Below are 22,234 nucleotides of genomic sequence, written 5' to 3'. Positions count from 1 at the left end.
TATATGCGTAAATAACCACTTAAATAACCACAATTTTTTGTTAAAAATAAAGATTTCACTCTTTTGAGTGAAATCATTATTTTTAACAAAAAATTAAAACCGACTTCCAAGGTAAAAACAATAATAATATGAACTAAAAAGTATTAAATAACTCTTACTCTATAACAGTGCCTTTTTCAGAATTCGTCTAAATCTCAACTATTCTACAGTCTTCATTACTTTGAAGTCGGTACCAGTCCTAAAAGCTTGAGATATTCTGATATTGACTGAACTCACGATAAAATTAGCTGGTACCGACTTCAAATAATGAAGACTGTAGTATGTACAGAAATAGTTGAGATTTAGACGAATTCTGAAACAGGCACTATTATAGAGTAAGAGTTATTTAATACTTTTTAGTTCATATTATTATTGTTTTTACCTTGGAAGTCGGTTTTAATTTTTTGTTAAAAATAATAATTTTTACCCATTGGGTACGGAACCCTAAAAACAATGAAATTGTTATTCATTTTACAAAATTCCTAGGAATTATTATACTAAAGGGGAATGCTATTTTATGTTTTTCCAGCCTATGTAACAAATGTATTATAATACTTAACATGTATAGTGTATACATATTCATAACATACAAATATCTTAGTATGTAATACGTTTTATCAAATTAATTAAATTTTAACAAGTATGTAAGGCTCAGTCCATCAGAAATATTATAATGTATAGTGTTTAAAAATTTTTAGGACCATATTATCTGTAATTTTTTATGTAAATGTGACCTATATGTCAAGAAACAAACAAAAATAAACTGTGGATATAAAGACAAGACGTGTTAAATACAGGCGTTACAGCAAATAAAAAAAATCGGCCAAGTGCGAGTCGGACTCGCGCACGAAGGGTTCCGTACCGGTATAGAGCGAAAGTAGACAAAAAATTGTGTTTTTTGTATGGAAGCCCCCTTAAATATTTACTTTATTTTAATTTTATTATTAATTATTAAAGCACAAATATAATTAAGAATTTTGTGAAAAATTCAAGTGCCTAGCTGTTACCATTATTGATTAAGAGCAAAAAAGGACAAAAAAATCACGTTTCTTGTATGGGAGCCCCCCCCTAAATATTAACATTATTTTATTTTTAGTATTTGTCGTTATAGCGGCAACAGATATCTATACTTATAAAATTACATGTCCTGACTGACTGACTGACTGATTCATCATCGCTGAGCAAAAACTGTAAAAGTTACAGCCACGAAATTTGGTGAGTAGGGTTGTTTTATTAAGTAGATACCCACTAAGGAAGGAATTTTGAAAATTTTACCCCGAAGGGGATGAAATAAGGGTTGAAAGTTTGAATGAAACTCCGTTATTTCTTGAGTTAGAAACATGAAATTTTATGTTTGGGTTACTGATTAAAAATGATTGGATACGTGTTTAAGCGTTTCTGAAAATTCTACCCCCAAGGGGGTGGAATTGGAGTTGAAAGTTTGAATGAAAGTCCGTCATTTCTCGAGTTAGAAACATGAAACTTTATTTTTGTGCTACTGATTAAAAATGAATGGATACGTATTTAAGTGTTTCTGGTAATTCTATCCCCAAGGGGGTGAAATTGGGGTAGAAAGTTTCAATGAAAGTCCGTCATTTCTTGAGTTAGAAACATGAAAGTTTATTGACGTTTGCGTTTGACGTTTGCTTAAATAGGGTCCGTTTTTACCCTTTGTGTAAGGAACCACAAAAACAAAAAGGAGAAAACTATCCATCTTTGTTATTATACTATGTTAACGCGGATGAAGTCGCGGGCAACAGCTAGTACACAATATGTGAAAATTTCAGAAGTCTAGCTATAGCGGTTCTTGAGTTATAGCCTGGAGACAGACAGACAGACAGACGGACAGACAATGAAGTTTTAGTAATAGGGTGCCGTTTTTACCCTTTGGGTACGGAAACCTAAAAATTAAGATTAGTCAAGGGAAAAACTTCTCGAGCCACAGTGTTTGTGTGCGAACTCCTCCAAAACGGCTCAACCGATTTTAATGAAATGTTCGTTAGGCCTGAGAATAGGTTTTTATCTACTTTTTATATTGAAACTAGAAATAATTTATATGGCAAAACAACATTTGTCGGGTCAGCTAGTTTTATAATATTATTTCAATGTGACCGCACCTTTACCGACATTACTATCCATCGTATAAAAGACGCTACAATAAGCGAACCTCGGCGCTGCCCGTAGCCACCGTTCAGTAGCACGTCCGGAGACGCAAACGTTCGCAACCATGAGAAAGATGAGCATATTAGCGATGACGGACCCCGTGTTGTACAACAAGTACAACCGGCTGCAGAACAGAGACAACAAGAGGTGTCTGAGCGAGAACGTCGCTCGAATGACGTGGCGGAGCGGAGACCGAGTGCTGGACATCGGCAGCGGGGACGGCAGCTTCACAGCCACTGAGCTACGGCGATATTTACCCGATGACGTCAGCGAGCTGGTCGGCTGCGACCGCAGCAGGGAGATGGTGGACTACGCCAACGAAAACTTCGGCGGAGACGGCATCAACTTCCGAGTGCTGGAGATCGGCCAGCACATACCGAGGGAGTTTATTGGCTCCTTCAATCACGTGTTCGCGTTTTTTTCCCTTCACTGGGTCACTGACCAAAGGTACTACTTCTCTCGAATCTCTGTGATTGAAAATCAATCCAAACTATAGTTTCTTACGTTTGTATTTTGCCCTCATATCCCCAACTCAACGCTAAGAACTTTGAGCACCATTTCTTTCTTTAAGAGATAAACCTCATTTCGGGCCATCTTGTTGAGGCCGCAGACGACGTTATTGGTACACGAGTATTGGTAGAGTCACATACATAGATCAAGATAGATACCGCATGTCGCTCCATTTGTATGAAAACGAGCGTGCCACTTTTTTCCTACCTACTGTGACGTACCGATGATAAGAAACGTGTCCATTATCTTGGGCCTAGGCCAACGTTTCTATTTGAATTTCTTCAGTTTAATATGGCACTTTCAGGCATTTAGGCATTTTTAAAATTCCGATTGACGTCCGATTCCGATAGCAGACTAAAGAACATACTTTCGAAAGGGAACGCGATATGGCACGCGAAGTACATACATATACGGTATCTATCTTGATCTACGTCTGTGGGTAGAGTACTGAGTAGTTGAAAGACGGGTCGAAATCAAAGCGGTCGGTAGATATTGTATTTTTATGTTAAAAAAATAACGTGTTGGTAGTTATTGTACTTTTTATACATGAACATCCCCCCTCCAGTTTCGCCGAGCAATCTTAATCTCGCGCGACCTATATCTCTGCCCAATCCTTTCAGTGTGTTTTATTTTATTTCAGACTAGCTCTATCCCAAGTGTACGACATCCTGACCGAGGGTGGGGACTGCTTGCTGCTGATCGTGGGAAACTTCCCCGCGGTATTCGACGTGTACAAGGTGTTTGCTCAGACGGCCAAGTGGTGCCGCTGGGTGAAGAGACTGGACGACAACGTGTTGTCACCGTACCATGAATGTGATGTAAGTAGTGATGGCGGTTGTTATCATTGATTCGTGACTTTAGCCAGTAGGAAATAATGATGGTCAAGTTTAGTCGAAACATTTAGGAATGTGTTATTATCATACTATCGTATCGCTACCACAGGAACATGAATTTAGACCTTTTTTACAAGCTGGCACTAACAATTCAGTGAAGAAGCAGATACAAAAAATTCCCAAACTAAAAAGACTCGTAGTTATTGGGTAACGTTGACGCCACTTGGTTCTGAATAGCCTGAAATCCATATGGCATAAAAATTTGCTATAAAAACTTTACTACAAAGCAGTAACTTGGATACTCTTGTGGGTTTGACAGGATCCAGAAGAAAAATTAAGAAAAATTGGAGAGGAGGTGGGATTTAAGAAAATGTTCGTCCAATGCAACCAATCCACCTACAAATACGACAGCGTTGAGGATTTTAAAAGTAAGTAAAGGTTTTCACTGGTCCTTTTTGTACAATATCAAGTCAAAAAGACTTGAAAATGGGACTTTTCATCTAAGGTTAAGACCCGATGATGCCAATATTATGTGATAGTCAGGTTAGTATTAGCTTATTTCCCTTGAAGATAGATTATATGAGTCTTCTAGGCAAATATTGCGACCAAGTGACCAATTTGACACTAGATTCTAAAAGGGAATTTAGAGGCTTATCGTGTCACGTTTTCGCTTACAGAGTTGTTCCAACGATCTAAACAATTATTATTATCGAACGGAGGCCTACAACGAAACCGCTTTGAGACTCGGAAACGATCGAATCGGAATACCGCGTCCTACCCTAACAACGTCATACCACTTTGTTAGGGTAAGACTCGGCATTCCGATTCGTTCGCTGAGTCTCAAAACGGTTTCGTGGTATGTCCCACGCTTTGCTGCTCCACTAATGATCTTTGTCTCGCATTGCAGGTATGATCGTCTCCATAAACCCCTTCAATATACCCGAGGAGCTATGTGATGAGTACTTGGAAGAGTTCGTGAGAGTCGCCAAGGAGCACCGCTACATCACCGACGACCTGATTATTACCTACACAACCAACACATTCTTCGGGTCGAAGTGATAATAAATTATTATTATCTAATGGTTTTTGCCTATGTTATGGTTATTACCGGTGTAACATTCTTGAATGATGATTGAGGAAATAAATAAAATATCTTACATCTTTAAACGAGCAATTCTTTTATATATTGTTCACTGTGAAAGTAGCAGCTCTGAAAGATGAATTTTTTTTTCACTTTTGTATGGGAAAACTCGTGACGTTCGGGCGCTTGCCCATACAAAAGTGAAAAAAAAATTCATCTTTCAGAGCTGCTACTTTCACAGTGAACTCTCTACAAGGAACACGTACACACCCTAAAGTATTATCACTTATTTTTGTTACACCCTGTATATATATATATATATATATATATATATATATATATATATAAAAGAATTGCTCGTTTAAAGATGTAAGATATTTTATTTATTTCCTCAATGTATATATATATATATACACATATAATATATATATATATATATATATATATACAGGGTGTAACAAAAATAAGTGATAATACTTTAGGGTGTGTACGTGTTCCTTGTAGAGAGTTCACTGTGAAAGTAGCAGCTCTGAAAGATGAATTTTTTTTTCACTTTTGTATGGTAGGATGATTTGATAAATCGAATATATATATATATATATATATATATATATATATATATATATATATATATATATATATATATTCGATTTATCAAATCATCCTACGATGCCGTAGGATGATTTGATAAATCGAATTTTCGCGAAAATTCTAGGGATTTCGCGAAAACACGGATTTATCAAATCATCCTACGACATATATATATAATTGGAATCTCGGAATCGATAAACTGAAAAATATGACTCTTCCTGACATCTATTGGCGAATAATAATACTATTTTGTTAGCAACTAATTATTTTAACGACCAGCAGATAGCGTTATTAAGTAACACGAAGTCAATGAGTGTTTGCTATACCGAGCAAAGCTCGGTCATCCAGGTACTAATATATTATGTACTCATGTCTACAAGAGGGTTTCTCAAAATTTACGTCGTTACTCGTTACAAAATGGGGCGACAAATTATACTGTCGTAGATTTATCTTATTAAGATTTATGAATGATAGCATAATTTTTGACAAAATGTGCAATTCGCAATACAGCGTTCAAGGTTTTTTGTAATAATTGGCGACATACTTAGTACACGTTAATTGCAAATTGCAATATTATGCGACACAAGTTGTACTTCAGTAAAATATGCAACAAATAATTACAGATTAAAAAAAACTAAGACAAACAGATAAAGTCACACTTTAAAGTTTAGACCGTAGGAAGTATGGAGGGTAGATGGAGGAGAACTATCTTATATAGGGGATATTTGAAAAAGTGTCCAGCTGTACGCAGTAAATAACAGTTGAAAAATCCTCCAAGAGTGGCGCTAGCTGCAGCAAAGGGTATGGAATGAATGTAGCCGTTGGTGACAAAATATAAATTGAAGTTAGCCGAATAGCCGAGTCATAGTTTTAAAAAATATAACCTAAAATATCTGAAATAAAAGCTGCTAAATGATTTAAAATTTACCCTGTTGCTACTGTAGCACCACCCTAATTTAACGTATTTCAGCGGACACTTTTTACATGCAGAGATAGTTCTCTTCCATCTACACTCCATAGTAGGAAGGGTGCCGTCGCGTCGCATAAAGGGAAGGGAAGGGAAGCCCCCAATGGAGTCGCAGTAAAAAAGTTTGGGAAACCTTGGCTTGATAATACGTGTGAGTATATTATGACTAATCAATCGTGACTGACCTAATACAATCATATAGATTGTAAGGTTCAAGTTTTTGATTAAATTAAATAGAATAAATGATGTAAAATGTAAAATGTTTAAATAAAATACTTAAATAAGTAAATAAAATATTTACACATTTATGGAATTATCAAAATATATTTTAGTTAATTATTTGATCATAAAGAGAAACGGATGTTCATAATATTATTTTATACTAACGCTAGTCGAAAGTCAATAACGGTGGTTAGTTTAATATTTAATTTTATAAATATTTTAATGTTAAAAATAAATACTAGAAATTATTTAAATATATATAAATATTACAAACAATTAAAATAAGACTTAAAATTAAAAGCGGAAGCTATTTAAATTGCGCACTAGCGCCACAAGCGGAACTCACACTTTACCCGCCTAAATTATTAAAAGTAGAGAGGGAACTGGGGGACTGGAAGGTTTTTTCCAGCCTCCAGGACAGTTGGTGGAGATCCTTCTTGGAGGATAGTCCATAGCAGTAAAGTGTGAGCTCGATGCTTGAGCTATAAAATATAACTATAATTACTGTGAGAAAGTAATTGAAATAGTTAGAGAGGAAAGTGTTGAAAAGTATTCCGTGTTATAAACGTGATTGTGTTAAGTTATTTGAATGAGTGATTGGAGAATTAATGTAATAAACAAAGTGATCGTAGAGTTTGAGTTTTATTTTAACAATAAGTGTACAGTATTGTTTTACAAGATATACGATAGATTTTGCCACGATATCTATATCGTGGCAAAACAGTTAAACAGGTTATCAAGCGTTATCGTATTCGATATCTACCTCTATCTGCGGCAATGACCTGTCTTATACCAGTTTCATTTAATTACACTTGCGACTCCGTGGTATCTTACTCTATATACAGTCTCTATACCTCTGCTTTTATATACATTTTATATACCAAATTATGTAAATTCACCTTAAAAAGTACAAAAAAATCATATATATTAATCGTGCAACACAGCATAATAAAATAGTCGCGTTAAAATTGCGTAGGAATCAAACATGAACAATCCAGAGTCGTATATTAAGTATCACAGACTACAGTACCGGGAAAACATCCGATGTCTGGCGGAAAACATCGGACGCTTCAAATGGAAGACTGTGGAGAATGAACTTGGCCAAGATAAAAATGGCCTGAATCAAAAAAACGAGGGGGACAACCCTATCAATGGACTGGGCAACAACCAGTGGATGGACATAGGTAGGGTTATACACGTGTTGGACGTTGGCAGCGGGGACGGGCGATTCACATCCGAAGAATTAAGACAGGCTCTACCGCCCAACTGCGAAATAACTGGCTGCGACAAGAGCCCAGCTATGGTGGACCACGCGAATGCCCATCATGCCGGTAACGGGGTTAAATTTGAGAAGATGGAGATCGGGAAACCCCTGCCTGATCACTATATCGGCGCGTTCGATCACGTCTTCTCGTTTTTCTGTTACCACTGGATACCGGATCACAAGTAAGCTCATTGTCTTTGTTTTGGTATGGTACTTACTGTGCCATACATATTTTAAGTGCGTTGTCTGCCTACAAGCCCGTCAGTATTTATACATCTACCAGAATCTGATGGCAAAGGGGTATGGGGGATTTTGTATGGAACCCGTCCCCACCCTTTAACAGTAATGGGAGCGTCTCGACTTGTTCACTGGGACCCAGAAAAGTCTAAAGTACTTGTGTCAGTTTCAAAATCAATTGGGTTTATTTAAAAAATAAACTTTTCTCCAAAAAAAGGCGTTTATTTTTTAACAAAAAATCACTTTTTTCTACAAACAAAAAGCATATCAGGGTTCCGTAGTCCACAAGGAACCCTTATAGTTTCGGTCTGTCCGTCCGTCTGTGTGTTTGTCTGTCTGTCCGAGGTTTTTCTCAGAGACTATAGGGCCTACAAACCTGTAATTCGGCATGTATGCATATTTCTTAAAGATGCCGACAAAATGGTATATAAAATCTTTATTATTTTATGGTACCTCCCCATACACATCAAGCGGGGGTGATTTTTTTTTTCCGCGTCCATCACATCGTGTCGGGGTGTCGTTGGGTACATTTTTAAAAAATATTATTCAGAGTATTCAAAGATATCCGGGATATATATTTTCCGGGATCCACTTGTGAAATATGAAGCTTTAAAGTGGAAAAAATCGTTAGAGTCCCCCCTTCCATTAGCTCTAATTGTTTTAGCTCAGGTTTCAGGTTCAGGTTTAGCTGTTTAGCTCAGGTTGCTTCTGGAAATGTGGAAAAATTCGCGGGAGTAGGAGATATTATGCTGACTTTAAAGGAAAACTATCACGGGTAAAAACTTCATAAGTAAGTAATTGAGTAATAGTCGATCAACTAAAAAAATGTATTCGAAGAAGTATAAAGAAACTTTTCGTTCAAATTCTTTTAAACGTAACTGAGATGGTATTGTTAGTAGCGTAAAACACGTTATAAAATATTATGTACATTCATTGACCATACAAAAATTATGAAAAACTAGCGGTACTACCATGAAGCTTTGTTTTAGCTTCGTGGGTACTATGTGCCGGTTTTAAATTTCATGTACCAACAAATGACGATTTAATTGAAGACAATAATATTAATATGATCTCAATATTTTAACACTATTTAAAAACAATATAATATTATAAAACCTAAGGCCGCGTCACCATCAAACACGTCGCGGCATCGTCACCGTGCCACGTGACGCGTGTTCCGACTTCCGGTGCCACGAACAGTGCGCCGCCCCGTGGCCCATTTAGTTTGATTGAAATCTGACAATATTTCCACTACGCGACTGACAATATTTCCACTCGTTTAAGTTTGGAACGCCATTTTTCGGAAGTTTCACCCTGAATAGGAGCGCGCGGTGCACCGTTCACGTCACCGGGACACTGTGCGGCGTCGCACCATGTCAGGGTGGTGGCGTCGTGTCATGGCACGATGACGACGCCGCGCCAAGTTTGATGGAATTGCACTGTAACCCCATGTATTTCGCAGATGTCGCCATAGTAAAAAAAATTCTATTCTAGTAGATCTTTCGAATGACGCCTGTTTCTGCTCTGTTGGTCGGTGGGGACGTTTCTTCTCATAGTCCTTTTGACGGCAGACTTGACCATTAGATAAATTTTTATATTTGCATGTTTCACACACAGAATAAGCCGCTATCAGGAAAAAAAAGGATCAAAATGTTTTATTCCAAGTACCCCGGCATTGCTAGTCAATTTAATTTCTCACTTTTTGCCATCAGATTCTGGTAAACACTGACAGCGAGTGCTGCCTACACCCTGATTCAGTCGCAGCTTAATAGATTCGTTTAATAATATATGTAAGTAGAATAAGTTTTACTTACACATAACATAACTAATATGCTTATTGGGTGCGCTTAAAAATAAGCTCGTCTTTGCCTGGCACATAAAAAATCTCATACAAAGACAGGACCTTCAATTTGTAAGAAGGTTGCACGGAATTACTATGTGGGGTAGATAATAAATAAACCTTCCCAACTGACGGCATGTTGTTTGTGTTAATAGATAATTATTATGAAAGTAAATTTTGACATGTTTCAGAGTAGCTTTTTCTCAAACCTACGACATGCTGACAGACGGTGGGGAATGTCTGCTGCTCATGGTGGCCAACTTCCCGATCGTGTACGACGTCTACCGATGGTTCAGCAGATCGAAACGATGGTCGAAATATGTCTACGATCTAGATCCCCTGACATCACCCTACCACGATTGTGAAGTGAGATGGCACTAGAAATCACTACCAACTTATTACGAATAATGTAGGTATAGACCTACATTATTCTTAATAAGTTTGTAGTGATTTCTAGCGCGTTTGAATCAATGGCATTTTATTTAATTTGCTGCAATTATACCTGACATTCAACTCAAACGACTGGATTGTAAATAATATTAAATAATAATTGTGAATAAAATTAAATAATGGTATTAAATAAAGGTGGGGACATCAATACACCTCTGGATAATATTATGGTCATTTTCCCGGACAAAAGAATTTATGTCGTCTCGCGGGACTCTTGTTACAAAACCCATCAAAACCTTCTGCCACATAGACCACAAGTATATTAAAAAATTAAAAAACTGGAATTTACTGCAAAAAATGCGGTTTAAAATTGACAATTTAAATTTTGGCGCCAAAATGGATCTAGTCTGTATGACGTCACTACTGTTTGGCATTTAATTAAAATGGCCCCACCTGATCGTACCTCTCAAAAAGTTGTCCCCGCGTTCCATTTAGCGTTAAAAACGATCAAAACGCTCAAAATAAGAGGCGTTTTGATCGTTTTTAACGCTAAATGGAACGCGGGAATAGCAGGTGTGACGTCACTGAACGCTGATTGGTGTTTTGAAATCCGTTCCGTTTAAAGTTACTTTTAATTTGTAATGTTTGTAAAGAAAACAATATCTGTATATTTATACGCAAGCGAAAAACTTTGTATCCCTTTTGACGAAAAAAGCGGAAACGTAGATGTGAATGAAATTTTGCACAGTTATCCTACTAATATTATAAAGGCGAAAGTTTGTTTGGATGTATGGATGTGTGGATGTATGGATGTTTGTTACTCTTTCACGCAAAAACTACTGAACGGATTTTAATGAAACTTTACAATAATATAGCTTATACATCAGAATAACACATAGGCTACAATTTTAACCGACTTTCAAAATGGGGGAGGTGTTATGTTCGTTTTCTTATATTCAACGATTACTCCGCCGTTTGTTAACCGATTTTCAAAATTTTTCTTTTGGTATATAGGGTATCATGCCAATTTGGTATTATATTTACAAAAGTGGCGATCTGATGAAGGATTCCTAAGTAATCGAGGGAACTCCTCAAAACTTATAGGGAAACAAAACTTATAGGGTGACTTCGGTTTCGTGAGAAGTATTCTAAGCATATGCTACCAACAAGTAAGATTTTGCACCGAGATATTCCTGGTATACCGTGGTTCGGAAGGTGCTGAGAGAACTCCTGATTCTTTATAGATACAAGTTTGGGAGTTCCGGCGTTGTTTTAAGAACAGAAAGCATATGCTACTATGCAAATTACATTCATCATCATCATCATCATCATCACTACCATATTATACCATTTCATAGTCTTTTAAATCGAGACTCGAGTTTGTCAAGCGATAATTAAAAAAAATCTATACCTTCCTAATATTATAAACCTGAAGAGTATGTTTGCTTGAACGCGTCAATCTCAGGAACTACAGGTCCAATTTAAAAACTTATCTCAGTGTTAGATAGATCATTTATCGAGTAAGACCATAGGCTATATTATATTATCACGCTAAGACTAATACGACCGAAGAAACTCAGGAAAATGTGGGAAAAACGGGGGAAATATTTTTTATGGGAAAATGTACGGTTTCTGTAAAATTCCTAATTTACGCGGGCGAAGCCGCGCGGGACATCTAGTAGCTTATATCTGAAATTATGCTTTTATTATTCATTTTTTTAACAAATAAAACATTACACACACTACAATACGCACACTCAAGAAGATGACAGATTTTTGAGTGACAAACCTATACATACGAATTATACTCTTTTATTTATGATGGAAGTCTAACAGACTAGAAGTTGACAAATTGAAAATGGATAACAATTTTTTTTTATTGAATCTTAGATACTATTAGACAATGCTTACACGGCCAGTCTGAGATCAGCTGAGTCCTAGAGACAAGAGTTGAAAAAAAATATGATAAAGTCAATATTTTTTTACAAAATATAGGTAGTAGTCCTAATGTCGTTGAAACTAAGGTCGAATTTCGACCATTGGGTGATCTTTATAAAATATAAGCTATTGCCCGCGAATTCGTCCGCTTGGACTTCAGTTTATAGCGCGCGGTGTCAACACAATGTTTGTCAAAAGCTTTTTAAAACCCTTAAATCAAAATACCCAAAAACAGCTGTGCAGTGTGCACATAATATTTCATTATTTTAAATTAAACTTTATTTATGCCAAATTTTAAAGCTTATTTAGCCCCCCATTACACAACTTTACCCATAAACAGTAATTTATGATTGATAGGTTACGACTTAGGGGGGTATTACATTATCATTTATATATGATCATTTCTATGATCATTTGATCATATCTGCATATTACATTATCATATTTCATTGATCCTATTTTACGTCATATGTGGTTTCAATAGCCAATGGAAAGCGCTAACGCTGACAGGTATTGACGCTAGGGTTACTAGATCTCAGAGAATTCGATTTGTCAATAGACATCGTCATTTTTAATATGGCTTGTTTTTTGTTGTTTCAGCAAGATTATCCAAGTATATAATTAGAAAAATAATTACATTACATTATTTGAAACATAATAACGAACAAGAAATTAAAAACTCTTTTTTATATTAAATAACTGGCAACACCTATTTATATGACCGTATTGGATCCAATCTCTCAGCAAATGTCAAAAATCTATGATCAAGGAAGAAATGAATCATATGTCTATATTACATTATCCAATATCATTGACTCAATGATCTCGGATCCAATATATATAATAATCTAATATCCCCCTTACATCACTGCATAGATAAAGTACTAAAAAAAACGTGTATAACAATCGAAAGATATAGCTTGAGATGGTACCACCTCTTATAGAAACTTGTAAGAGCAAGCGCTAGCGCGATCTAGACAACTCTTAGCGCCATCTGTTATGAATTTTTGGAATTAACCTAATTTGAACAAATTTACGCATAAACACCCACTTAAAACACCTTTTTCCAGTTAAAAAGTAGCCTATGTCCTTTCTCGGGCTTTACACTATCTGTGTACTGAATTTCATTACAATCGGTTCACTAGTTTTGGCGTGAAAGCGAGACAGACAGACAGAGACTTTCGCATTTATAATATTAGTATAGATTAACCTTGCAGTGGCCCTTCTTTTATATTTTTTTTAATATTTTAATAGCAAAATTTTCATAAATATTATATTTGCATGTTCCCTATTAACTTATATTTGTTTTATAGGATCCGGAAAAGAAATTGAGAAAATTCGCAGAAGAGGCAGGCTTCAAGGACATTCACGTAAAAAACACAAAGTCAACATACACGTACGCCAGCGAGCAAGACATAAAAAGTAATTATTATTTTTAATTAATGTAATTCATATTCGTAATTAAATATTTTAATTAGAATTAATTTTACAACGCGATGTAAAACAAATATGAGGACGCAATGCATACTCCTCAATTATAATAACATTATAATGCATAATTATTATTCATTACTACTGTTCAATTCTATACTGCATACCACATAAATTGTATTAAAATATTATGTCTATCAGTGCGTTGAAACTGAATATGAAGATATTATAATATTAGGTCCTTACATATGAAATTGGCGTTTTGTAGTAGGAGATATTTGAGATCAAAGTGGCCTGCACTTTGATCTCAAATATCTCCTCTTTAGTTAAGAATTCCAAATTTAAATTTATATATTCATTTATTTGGTACATTTGAGTTTCCAAAACCGTCATTCATTGTTTTTTTCTTGATTATTTTTTCTTTGGAGTCGTTCATATCGCACAATTGAAAAATTTTAAATATCGCTTTATTTACGAATATGAGTTCTACAGTGGCACGAGTGCTGCAGAAACAGCTCGAAGAACTAACAATGTGTATGGCGCTGGTGTCGCAAAAGAAAACACGGTACGGTTCTGGTTCCAACGTTTTCGTTCAGGAAATTTCGACCTTCAGGACAAGCCCTGTGGACGACCCGAGACCAAAATAAATAATGAAGAATTAAAGGCTATTGTGGAAGCGGATCTATCGCAAACCACTTCAGAGTTAGTTAATGGAATCAGGCTTAAAATTTAGTTTGTTATTATTTTTAGCAATATTCCGCGAGTTAAACTTCCACCTTTAAGTAAATGAGTGAGTATATAGGCATAGGCATGCGTACAGCACCTCCCTCCTCCCACAGTGCTTATGCGTACACTCGCATGCAAGAACCAAAAAATTGATCCTTTACGACATTCGGAAGCGTTCGTCGCAATGGCTGTCGCCTGGAGAATCAGCCAAATCCTGCCCTAAGCGAAAATTGACTCATAAAAAGTTACTTGGTTACTTGTGAGTGTTGGTGGACTAGTGCCGCTGTCGTTCACTACAGCTTTCTGAAATCTGGCCAAACGGTTACGGCAGATATCTATTGTCAGCAACTGCAAACCATGATGGAAGAACTAGCTGCTTGTTTAGCACCACCACCAAGGCTGGTCAATCGCTCTAGGCCACTGCTGCTTCATGACAACGCTAGACCACACACTGCACAACAGACGGCCGCAAAACTGGAGGAGCTGCAATTGGAATGTCTGCGACATCCACCGTACTCCCCGGACCTGGCTCCAACAGATTACCATTTTTTTTCAGAATTTGGCTAACTTCCTACAAGGAAAAAAATTCAACTCTGATGTGGCAGTCCAACCGCATTCAAAGAATTTATTGACTCTCGTCCCTCCGTTTTTTTTAGTAAAGGGCGAAATCAACGACGGCAAAAATGCATCGATAACAATGGTATTGCAGTATACTTTGATTAAATATACTTATTATACAAAAAAATCGACTTTATATTCCTCCCATACAAAACGCCAATTTCATATGTAAGGACCTAATATTAATCTGTATTTTGAGCTTTGGGAGGGGGCTACAGACAAACAAAAAGTCGTATTATCTCTTCTTTCTTTAATCACTGAATCGATTCTGATAAAATATAACAAAAAATAAAACGAAAAAATGTAAACTTTATCTACTGTTTTCAGACATGATGACATCACTGAATCCGTTCCAAATACCGGAAGAATTGATGGAGGAATATCTAGAGGAATTTATACGAGTGGCTAAGGCCGAGGGCTACCTGAGTGATACGCTCACTATAAACTACTCCACTAACACGATATACGCTAGAAAATACTAGTTTTTTTAAATAAATTAATTGTAAAAATGTCTTGTTGTTAACAAATTAATTATTAGGTAAGAGAATTCACACAAACAATTCATTCACACAAATTACGATTAAAACTGACTTCATAACTATATCCCGGTCGCGAATTCGTGCAGTGATCAATTGCTATTTGAGCACGCTACCATTGGGCATCTGTGTAAAAGATACGACTAGCGAATAGAAAAAAATCTACGTTTTCGGCAACCGAATTACATATTTAGTCACTTGTGAATAAGAATTGTTACACTATGAGTAAGTTACACAATAGTCTTTGTCCGTCAAGTTACTTTTCTAACGCATCAGAAAAAAAATACAAATAAGAGGGATAGGGCAATAATACTCACGTGTGGCCCTCAAACGCGGCGACTAGTAGCGGTGTCGCGCGGTCACGATCCGCGCGGTGCACGTCCGCGCCGCGCTCGAGCAGTAGCGCCGCGCACGCCGCGCCCGCACCGCATAGCGCCGCCACCGCTAACGCCGTGCGACCTGCACGCAAATTACAGTATATTTTTTTTATTTTTTCAAAACACTTAGATATCAAAATGTCTCAAAGAAACTACTGGCGCAATATTGGCTAAACCTACAATCAGACGATACAGATTTGTTTGACTTAATATTAGTCAGTACTCAGTACCATAACGACCAGAACTAGTTTTATTCGAAAACAATCGACTTGAATTAGATCAAACTAAAAGTATATATAGTATAGTTACACCTGCTACTAACAAAAAAATATTTAGAAAGTGATTCATTTTGCATACCATCCTCATCCGCATGATTAGGATCGGCACCGGCATCGAGCAGCAGTCGCACGATGTCGGCGTGGCCCATGTAGGCGGCGGCCATGAGCGGCGTGCGGCCCTCCGCGTCCGCACGGTCTGCCGCTGCGCCACCCGCTAACAGACGCGCTACTACCGCCTCGTGGCCCGACCACGCCGCAGCACTACAAATATTTTAAGCCTTAAGGCTGCGTTTCCACCAGAGTTGAGCAAGATTGTATTGCGCGATATATGTTCGTTGTTTATCAAAAACATACTTCTCACAACACAGGTAGCTCCCTTATTATAGTCAAATGAAATACTCACCGCAATGCGGTCCGGTTATCGGCGTCTACGCAGTCCACATCACAGCCGTGTTCCAGTAGAACGTCTACGACCTGCCAAAAATAAAATGTGTAATTTAAATATGGCTCACGAACTACAAAAGTGTGTAAAAAAAAGTATTTCACTTTCAACGCGCCAAGACTTTTCACTTCAAAATTTTTTACACGTACCTCAGTATGCCCCGCCCACGCCGCAGCGCGCAGCGGGCTCCACCCATCAGCGTCCGCGGCAGCAGGCGTCGCGCCCGCACGGAGTAACGCAGCCGCAGCGGCGGGCCGGCCCGCACGCGCAGCCGCGTGTAGCGCCGTCACGCCCGCGCCGTCCGCCACGCGAGCTAGTTCCGGCCAGCGCTACGGGAAGATGAAATAAATGTAATTACTATGGAATCTGACACACTCGGGTCTTGCCGATTCCCACCGTTTAAAAAAAAATAGGTATATAAAATCCATACCAATTCGAAACACGTAATTTGACACTGTTCGTTTTGTATTCATTATTTAATTTACTTGATATCTACAATCAAATCAATGACAGCGACGTTAGTGCACTTTGTTGTAACTAATACCGATACCGTCACGTCGCTGTGGTTTTTGCTCTCCAACGGTCACTGTCGCTGTCGTCCTGTCTCATCATCGCTAACTGTATCGACGACTGTATATCATCATCATCACCCACCTTCAGCAGTGCTATGAGCGTGTCGTCGTCCCCGCGGCTCGCGAGGTCGAGCAGCGCGGCGGCGTCGAGCGCGACCTCGCCGTCGCCGTCGCCGCTGCCGTCGCCGTCACCGCTGCCGTCGCCGTTGTCCTCGCTCTCCATAGCCGGCTCCGTCGACAACTGTATCGACAACAAACATATTTGATAGGTGACGGCACTTGCTGATAACGGCACTTGGCAGAAGACATCAACGTTGACATTTTTATTAAGGGGTTGTAATGCTAACATAACATTTCAAAGCATGGAGGATTCTAGAAAATAGAGTACTTGATATAGGTTTTTTGGTTCTTTTTGCATCCATAAGAATACCGTTACTTCTTCTTTGTAAACAGGCCATTTAGCCAAGACTTTTTCTTCATCGCTTCTTTATAGAATCACCGAACAAAATGTATGGAATTGACATTAGAGTCGAACGTTAACATCATATTACCAAACGCTTATGTCAATTTCATACATTTTGATCGGCAATTCTATAAAGAATCGATAATGAAAAAGTATCGGCTGCAGGCTCAGTATCAACAAAACTCACGAGGTCATTGATGTCGTCGGGGTCGGGGTCAGGGTCGGGGTCGGGGTCGGTGCGCGAGTCGGCGCGGCTGAGCTCGAGCAGCGCGCGCAGCACGCGGCGGTCGCGCGGCCAGCGGTCCGCGCCGCCGGTCAGCTCCGGCATTATACTCTCCAACGTCGACGGCTCCACTGTACAATTATTATGATAAAGCCCAATTCTTGACAGCACCATAATAAAACGGGCGCTATATTTTTAGATAGTTATTTGTGAAATTGCAACTAGAGGAAATTTTTAGGTTTGAACTAACAGCATAAAGTGCTGAATATGCGAGTAGTTCTGCGTTCACGAGAAAACTGTACAGAAAAACTAGAAACGGTCCAAAAACGGTTTTTAAACAAATAAACGTTTAAGAATACGTACCGTAACGCCCCATACCTTCATATACAATCAAACTACAAGCAAGCGCACTACTAAATAATACGGTAAATGGAATATTTAAAGGATAACTAGTACTAAGTATTAAAAGTGGATGATGATAAATGTATTTTCCTGTATTATTGGCTAGTAATGAAATTTAGACTTCATTAATAATAAACGTTAAGTCCAAATTCCTTTGGCTTTTAAAATCATTTCTTGGATATGACAACATGTGTTTTATATGAGTGCAAATCGCACAGGAAAAGTAATTAATGTAGGCATTAATTGTTTTAATAAAATAATCTAAATTAGATTTCTTTTATGATAACTTACAGGAAAGTGATTCTTTTCCTTCTGATTCTGGATCGATGTCCTTCTCTGATTTTGAGTCTTCATTCTGAAAAATAACACCATAATGTGACATGGTTTGTGTTGCACGGTTGTTCGTACTCGTATACATAAATACATAATATGTGTATGTCTTCAATTATAGAAGACATTGTAAATCATAGAGAGAAATTACAAATATTGTAAATCATAATATTATTTGCAAATGGAAGACACACATATTATACCAACAGCCCGATTCGTATACCTTCGTATACGTATAACTTCTTGCAAACGTTCGTCTACGCGTATACGTGTACGTATTGCGTACGCGTAGTACAGTACGTGCACGAACCTGTACTGTGGTGACTCGGAGCTGCCGTGCGGCGTCGGTCTCTCGACGTAATGCGGCCTCCACATCACAGCCAGAGTCCAACACCCATAGAAGTATTAGTGTATGGAGATCCAGAGGGTCTTCAGTGTCACTAGGAATGAAAATGCGTCTTGATCTTACTGTATACGTCACGATAAGCAAAGATTTATTACAATATACATAATATTTTCTATTAGAGCAATAGGTAATAAATTAAAATATGTATTTTGTATGTAATTTTAAAAGTGCCTTTTACCTTGTTTTATTCTTCTTTTGTGCGGTCAAATGTTGTTCGAGACTTGTCATGTGATACACGTAGTAATGTATCTCCAGCGCAGACAATCTGCGAGCAAAAAGTTCGTGTACTAGTTAAAGTACTAACAGGATTCTCAAATACTTTATCAAATGCACTATCTTTTCGTCGCGAAGTATTTTACTAGAAGTGGCAGAATTGTGACATCACTAGCGTATCTTGTAAGTACCTCTTAGCAGTGAGCGTATAATACATAGCAAGGGCGGCGTGTCCGTCCGCAGGGCAGCATAAATAGCGGCGCGTGCAATGCTTCACGTCGCCCAGCCACGCCGCGAACGAGTGGTGGAACAGAGACAGGTAGCCCGTCGACCGCTCCATTACTAGTATCCTGCAAACACGTGAAACGTTCTAGAATTTTGGGCCTCATGACACTGGCGGTTTGTGTACAAAAAGGTTGCGCGGGGTTCATTAATCTAGTGAGCGTCGTGAATTCGCTGCGATCGGGCCATATCTGATTTAGTGACCGCCGCGCAACCGCTGCCCTTTTAAACCGCTAGTGTAATAAAGCCCTTAGCAGGGCTTGTGGGCAGGCACTGATGGTATTATCGTATCCGTGCGTTTTTCATATTTAATTATGTTAAGCGTAGACAAAATACTTGCCTACTTTTAATTAAAAAACAGGAAAATAGCGTTGTTTTACACCTCGTTCACATTTCCCCGTCTACTTAACTCTATGCTATGCCTATGTCTTGTTCAACTGGGCTGTGGATTTCACGGCAACGCCAACCAGTCTAAAGAGTTATGTGTAGACGCAACCTATTTATGGCTCTCACACAAAACTTCGCATCGCATCGCAAATATCTGCAACAAAACTTATAATAAAAATGACATTACGATGCGAATTCGCAATTTTGTGTGGGAGCCCTTACTCCTGTAACTGAGGTGTATAAATACCGTCGCAACAGATGCAGTCGGCGGTTGAAGTCCTCGCGGGTGACACTGTACTCCTTGGTGAGGAGGCACTTGTACAGCATCTCCTCCGTCACGCCGCACCGCGCCGCCAGCATCACGTCGAGCAGCAGACGGACCTGCAGTTACATAACTTAGTTGGAACAGTACAATGATTGTGAAGAGCCAAACTATAGTTTGTGCGTTTTATGATGATATGCGTGACACCTTATAATTGACAATAGTAGGTAAGTTACCTAACAAAAATTAATCGATAGTTTAAAAATATCGAATCACTTCGTAAAGGAATTGCAATCGAAATTATCGATTTCGTACTGACATTTCAGTGGTGCCGGCGATTTAAGGTAGCCGCCCTTTTTTATCGATTTGATTTCGATTCAACAGAGTCAACCTCTATTGACATAAGTTCATTTTTCAAATGTTTTCGTAACAATAATTTTATACTCCTATTTCACAGTTAATATTTATAATTTTTATTAATAAGTTAGCATTTTGCATCTTTTCATTTTTATTTATTTACAATTATAGGAAACATTTGTTTTTGTAGATGGAATATAATTTATAACATTTTGATTTCTTTTGTTTTCTTGTAAAATAAACCCGTAGCAAGGAACATGAAAACTGTCACCCATATCATCTTAGAACGCACAAACTATAAATAAATAATAACTAAATATCTTGAAAAAAAACGTCAAACAAGGTCAAACACCTTTAAATTCAGATTGATTAAAATTCTAAAATTCGTCTTTTGACGTCGTTCGTTCGAATTAAATGAAAACTATTTCGCTATTCGATAGAATCCGCGCACTACAGCTGTAATAATCTTGGATTGAAATAAATCAATTCGTGGCAATTTACAAGATAATATACTGAGTTACTTAGCACTAATTCAGTTATTACAGTGTCATAATTTTTACCTTAATTTTCTTTTCCTTGTTTATTAGAATGTAATATTTATACCTTGGTAAACCGTCTTCCGTGAAACAGGCGCTGCGCTAACCACAGGTATAAACCGTTGAGCGTGCCCGGTATCTCGCGGATCTCACGCAGGGCTATAAAACCGTCCGCCACGCCGTCTAGCACCTAAACATTACCATAGATTATTTTATTTATGATTATTTACAACAAACAGGTATAACACAATTTGATAGCGTATTATGTAATTATAGGGAAAATTGTATATAATTATCTATACATACATATAAATAAAATCGGAGTGTCTGTTTGTAATATTGAAAGAACCGTTTTTTACTACATGCATACAATGAATATACGCTATATACACCAAAACAACGTTTTTTACAATTTTTGTCTGTATATCTGTCTGTTTGTTCCGGCTAATCTCTGAAATGGCTGGAGCGATTTTGACGGGACTTTTATAGGCACATAGCTGATGTAGTAAGGAATAATTTTGGCTACTTTTTAACCGATTTCCAAAAAGGAGGAGGATATATTTTACTCATTATCTTTGTTATCACAATATTTTGTTTACGCGGACGAAGTCGCGGGCAACAGCTAGTCTATACTAATATTATAAAGCGGAAAAGTTTGTTAGTTTGTTTGTCTGAACGCGCTAATCTCAGGAACTACTGGTCCAATTTAAAAAATTCTTTCAGTGTTAGATATCCCAGTTATTGAGGAAGGCTATAGGCTATATTTTATCACGCTAAGACTAAGAAATAAAGAAAAATGTGGAAAAAACGGGGAAAATTAATTAATAAGAAGCGAAGAAATAGAGGAAAATGTGGAAAAAACGGGGAAAATTATTTGAAAGGGCTTATTTCAACGCGCTAATCTCAGGAACTACTGGTCCGATTTGAAAAATTATTTCAGTGTTAGATAGCCCAGTTATCGAGAAAGGCTATAGGCTATATTTTATCACGCTAAGACTAATAGGAGCGAAGAAATAGAGGAAAATGTGGAAAAACGGAGAAATTATTTGAAAGGGCTTACTTAAACACGCTAAGCTCAGGAACTACTGGTCCGATTTAAAAATTCTTTTAGTGTTAGATAGCCCAGTTATCGAGGAAGGCTATAGGCTATATTTTATCACGCTAAGACTAATAGGAGCGAAGAAATAGAGGAAAATGTGGAAAAAAAAAACGGGGGAAATTATTTAAAAGGGCTTATCTCACGAACTACTAGAGCATTTTTTCTGTTATTTGGATCAGATAAGAAGTAGACCACGTAAAGGATCATAGGCTTTTTTTG

At 37.6% G+C, this 22,234-nt stretch overlaps 2 protein-coding genes across 4 annotated transcripts in view; one reads left to right on the top strand and one right to left on the bottom strand.

Annotated features, from left to right (window-relative positions):
• The window catches only part of LOC121727327 (ankyrin repeat domain-containing protein 50), an 81,912-nt gene that overhangs the window by 18,285 nt on the left and 41,393 nt on the right, over positions 1-22,234 (bottom strand). For all 3 annotated transcript variants that reach the window (XM_042115091.1, XM_042115092.1, XM_042115093.1), the window contains exons 13-24: positions 20,984-21,106; positions 20,009-20,142; positions 19,284-19,442; positions 19,058-19,144; positions 18,784-18,913; positions 18,435-18,498; positions 17,706-17,872; positions 17,138-17,296; positions 16,633-16,812; positions 16,445-16,515; positions 16,121-16,302; positions 15,704-15,845 (exon numbers count right to left, since the gene is read on the bottom strand). In XM_042115091.1, coding sequence (XP_041971025.1) covers positions 15,704-15,845; positions 16,121-16,302; positions 16,445-16,515; positions 16,633-16,812; positions 17,138-17,296; positions 17,706-17,872; positions 18,435-18,498; positions 18,784-18,913; positions 19,058-19,144; positions 19,284-19,442; positions 20,009-20,142; positions 20,984-21,106 — 1,598 coding nt within the window. The remainder of the gene's footprint in view (positions 1-15,703; positions 15,846-16,120; positions 16,303-16,444; positions 16,516-16,632; positions 16,813-17,137; positions 17,297-17,705; positions 17,873-18,434; positions 18,499-18,783; positions 18,914-19,057; positions 19,145-19,283; positions 19,443-20,008; positions 20,143-20,983; positions 21,107-22,234) is intronic.
• LOC121727341 (juvenile hormone acid O-methyltransferase-like) lies at positions 2,225-4,635 on the top strand. Its single transcript, XM_042115116.1, has 4 exons — positions 2,225-2,649; positions 3,353-3,530; positions 3,865-3,973; positions 4,453-4,635. Exons 1-4 carry the CDS (start codon positions 2,267-2,269, stop codon positions 4,602-4,604), a joined length of 822 nt encoding a protein of 273 aa, XP_041971050.1. The 5' UTR covers positions 2,225-2,266; the 3' UTR covers positions 4,605-4,635.

Source organism: Aricia agestis, chromosome 5, assembly GCF_905147365.1.
Source record: "Aricia agestis chromosome 5, ilAriAges1.1, whole genome shotgun sequence".
NCBI classification, from domain to species: Eukaryota; Metazoa; Arthropoda; class Insecta; order Lepidoptera; family Lycaenidae; genus Aricia; species Aricia agestis.
The sequence above is the reverse complement of the archived record's forward strand: the minus strand, read 5'-3'. Positions and strand labels throughout refer to the sequence as shown.